This window comes from Lycium barbarum, chromosome 11, assembly GCF_019175385.1.
Source record: "Lycium barbarum isolate Lr01 chromosome 11, ASM1917538v2, whole genome shotgun sequence".
Taxonomy (NCBI): Eukaryota; Viridiplantae; Streptophyta; class Magnoliopsida; order Solanales; family Solanaceae; genus Lycium; species Lycium barbarum.
The window spans coordinates 4669749-4672730 of NC_083347.1; the positions used below are offsets into that span (position 1 = coordinate 4669749).

The 2982-nt window shown below is 38.6% G+C and overlaps 1 protein-coding gene across 1 annotated transcript; it reads right to left on the minus strand.

The window, feature by feature from the left end:
• Positions 1-1071: 1071 nt before the first annotated feature.
• Positions 1072-2244, minus strand: LOC132617631 (uncharacterized). The gene is made up of 2 exons (XM_060332680.1): positions 2037-2244; positions 1072-1904 (listed from the first exon to the last, which is right to left on the minus strand). Exons 1-2 carry the CDS (start codon positions 2242-2244, stop codon positions 1072-1074), a joined length of 1041 nt encoding a protein of 346 aa, XP_060188663.1.
• Between the last annotated feature and the right edge of the window lie 738 nt (positions 2245-2982).

Sequence of the window (2982 nt, forward strand, 5' to 3'; positions counted from 1 at the left end):
ACCACGGAAAGGGTGTTTTAGGAATACTAGGTCTAAAAGTGCTAAACGATCAAATGGGTCGTTACATGTTGTGGCGGAGAAGATTAGGAGACTTTGTATTCATTTTGACGGTGCTGTTGTTGTTGTTCGTTGTGGTGGTTGTTGTTGTTCACCGTCTCTCTCTCTTCTCCCTCACGACGATGACGACGACTTACAACTCCGCCTCCCGTAGCGGTCAGATCCAGACGGAAACAGTCAGATCTGGCCGAAAATGGCTTTCTATTTTTGAATACAATCCAGTGTTGATGACGACGACGGTGACAACGGTCAGGTCTGGATGGGAACAACCAAATGTGGCCGGAGTTTGACCGGAATTTTATTTGTTGTATTCAGTTTTGAGTGTATTTGTTAATTTTATTTCTTGTATACCAATGAATAGAGTGAATTTTGAAGTGTATACAAATGAATAGAGTGAAATTTATATCTTGTATTCAGTTTTTTAGTGTATTCGTTAATTTTTTAGTACAAATTTTTGTGTTTTTGATGTTTTAGTTGAATACATCTGATTTAAATACAACAAAATCTGAATTGAATACAGCAAAATCTGACTCAATCAAATTTTGAATACAATCCGATTTCTGAATACAATAAACTGTAGCAAACTACTGTAGCTCGCACTGTAGCTACGAAATGTAAATAGCTAAAATGTAGCTATGACCAATTTAAAACCCCTAAATGTTAGTCATTTATGTAAAATTCCCAAATACCTATATTTTTTTTTTGGTAACTAATCATTTTCATTACCAAAAGTGATCATTACAAATCAGTGAAAGAAGGTAATTTGTTGGACATAAGCCCCCACAGTTACCTTTAGCTAAGTATCCTTTGGAACAAAAAGACAAAAGAACCAAAGCAAGTACATATTACATCAATATATACTAGGTTCTAGCTAGGATAGAAGTTGCGGTCCTCCAACCATAGTGCAATTCTAGCCTGTTTTGTAGCTATAGCATAAATGTCCTAGATGATAAGTTTAATGATAGCCTAAGGACTCTGTCTTTGACTTTGAAACACACGAGCATTCCTTTCCCTTCAAACATAATACACTGCAGCAGTCAACATCATTCTATAAACTTTAGCTTGTGGGTTTCGACCTTTTGCATTCAATTCTGCCCATCCCAGTTCTTCAGTCCAATGCGTAGGAACCTTCCGAATGCCAATCCAATTCAGTAGCTTCTGCCAAATTTCAGCGGATACGTCACATACAAAAAACAGGTGATTAAGGCTTTCTGGCTCTCTGTCGCATACGGGGCAGATCTGGTCTGTAGTGATACCCCATTTAAATAGTCTATCTCTAGTTTGTAGTCTGCCTAGTGCAGCCAAACGCAAGATAAAAATCCATCTAGGTAGGCCACCATTGTTGCATACCAATTTCCTCCATGACATCTTCTGGAATTGCCCTCTCAATGGTGCATAAAACTGTTTAGTTGAGAAACTTGGTATATTTGAGATGTCATCCATACTATATCCAGCTTGTGCAAAGTATTTAGTAGCCTTAAGGATCTTTTGAATGATCCATGAGGCCTGTTTGGGCACATCTCTCAGCAGATCCCTATTCCTATAGTAAGAATGAATCCATTTAACCCACAATTTATCCTTTTTAGTACATATATTCCATAGGAGCTTGCTAATTGCAGCCTTGTTCCAGGTTGCCATATCCAGTATATTTAGGCCACCAGCAACTCTTGGAGAACATACTCTATCCCACGCCAATAATGCTCTTTTGGAAAGTTCAGTGCCCCCAGTCCACAAGAAAGTTCTGCATGTTGCTTCAATAGTCTTTATAACCTTCTTAGGTAAGATAAAAACTTGCGCCCAAAAGACTTGGATAGAGAACAAGACAGATTTTATCAGTTGGGCTCTACCTGCATATGACAAAAATCTGGTGGTTCATGATTTAATTCTACCCAACATTTTCTTCAGTAATGGTTGACATTGGACTATAGATACCCTCTTAGTACTTAGGGGAACCCCTAAGTATCTAAATGGAAGTTCACCTTTGCTAAACCCCAATAGATCAATAAGTTCCTGCTCCTTCTCACTTGAGAGACCACCACAATACATAGAGCTTTTACTTAAATTTGCAACCAACCTTGATGCTTCTGAAAAGTTCTGAAACTTATCAAACAGCAGTTGAATAGTTTGTGGTTCTCCTTTGCAAAATAACAGGAGGTCATCTGCAAAGCCTAAGTGAATGAGTTTCATCTTGCCACACTTAGGATGATATTTGAATTGAGGGTTGTGTTCAAGCTATTTAAGCAATCTAGTAAGGTACTCCATCGCCATTACAAAAAGAAATGGAGACAGAGGGTCACCTTGCCTCAGTCCTTTCTTGGCTTCAAAAGGCTTTGTGGGCTGTCCATTGATAATTATAGAATAGGACACAGTCTGTACACAAGTTATTAGCCAGTCAACAAACTTAGCAGGGAAGTTCAGAGCTGTGAAAATTTATTTTAAGAAAGCCCACTCTACTGAATCATATGCCTTTTGCATATCAATTTTGAGCATACACCTTGAAGAGATTCCTTTCCTTCCATATCCTTTAACAAGCTCATGGCTTAGTAGGATATTGTCAGTAATCACCCTCCCAGGGACAAAAACAGACTGACTGCTATCAATAAGGCAATCCATTACAAGTTGAAGTCGTCTAGTGAGTACCTTAGATATCAACTTATAAAGCATGGTGCAGCAAGAGATTGGTCTGAATTCCTTCACTGTAGTGGGATTTTGAACTTTCGGGATCAATGTGACAGAGGTGCAGTTAATTGCTCTAAACATTCTTGAGGTCGCAAAGAAATCTTTCACTGTTTCAGTTACTTCTTCTCCAATAGATGGCCAGGCTTGTTTGAAGAAATGAGCATTGAATCCATCGCAACTAGGGGCTTTGAGGTCATCAATACTTTTCAAGGCTGGCCAAATTTCCTCCTTACTAATTGGGCATAT

Excerpts from the sequence above, each read along its gene's own strand:
- LOC132617631 (XM_060332680.1), bottom strand. The coding sequence starts at position 2,244 with ATGAAACTCATTCACTTAGGCTTTGCAGATGACCTCCTGTTATTTTGC. Across the intron at positions 1,905-2,036 it reads TCTATTGGGGTTTAGCAAAG|GTAGAGCCCAACTGATAAAA; the intron begins GTGAACTTCCAT and ends TGTCATATGCAG.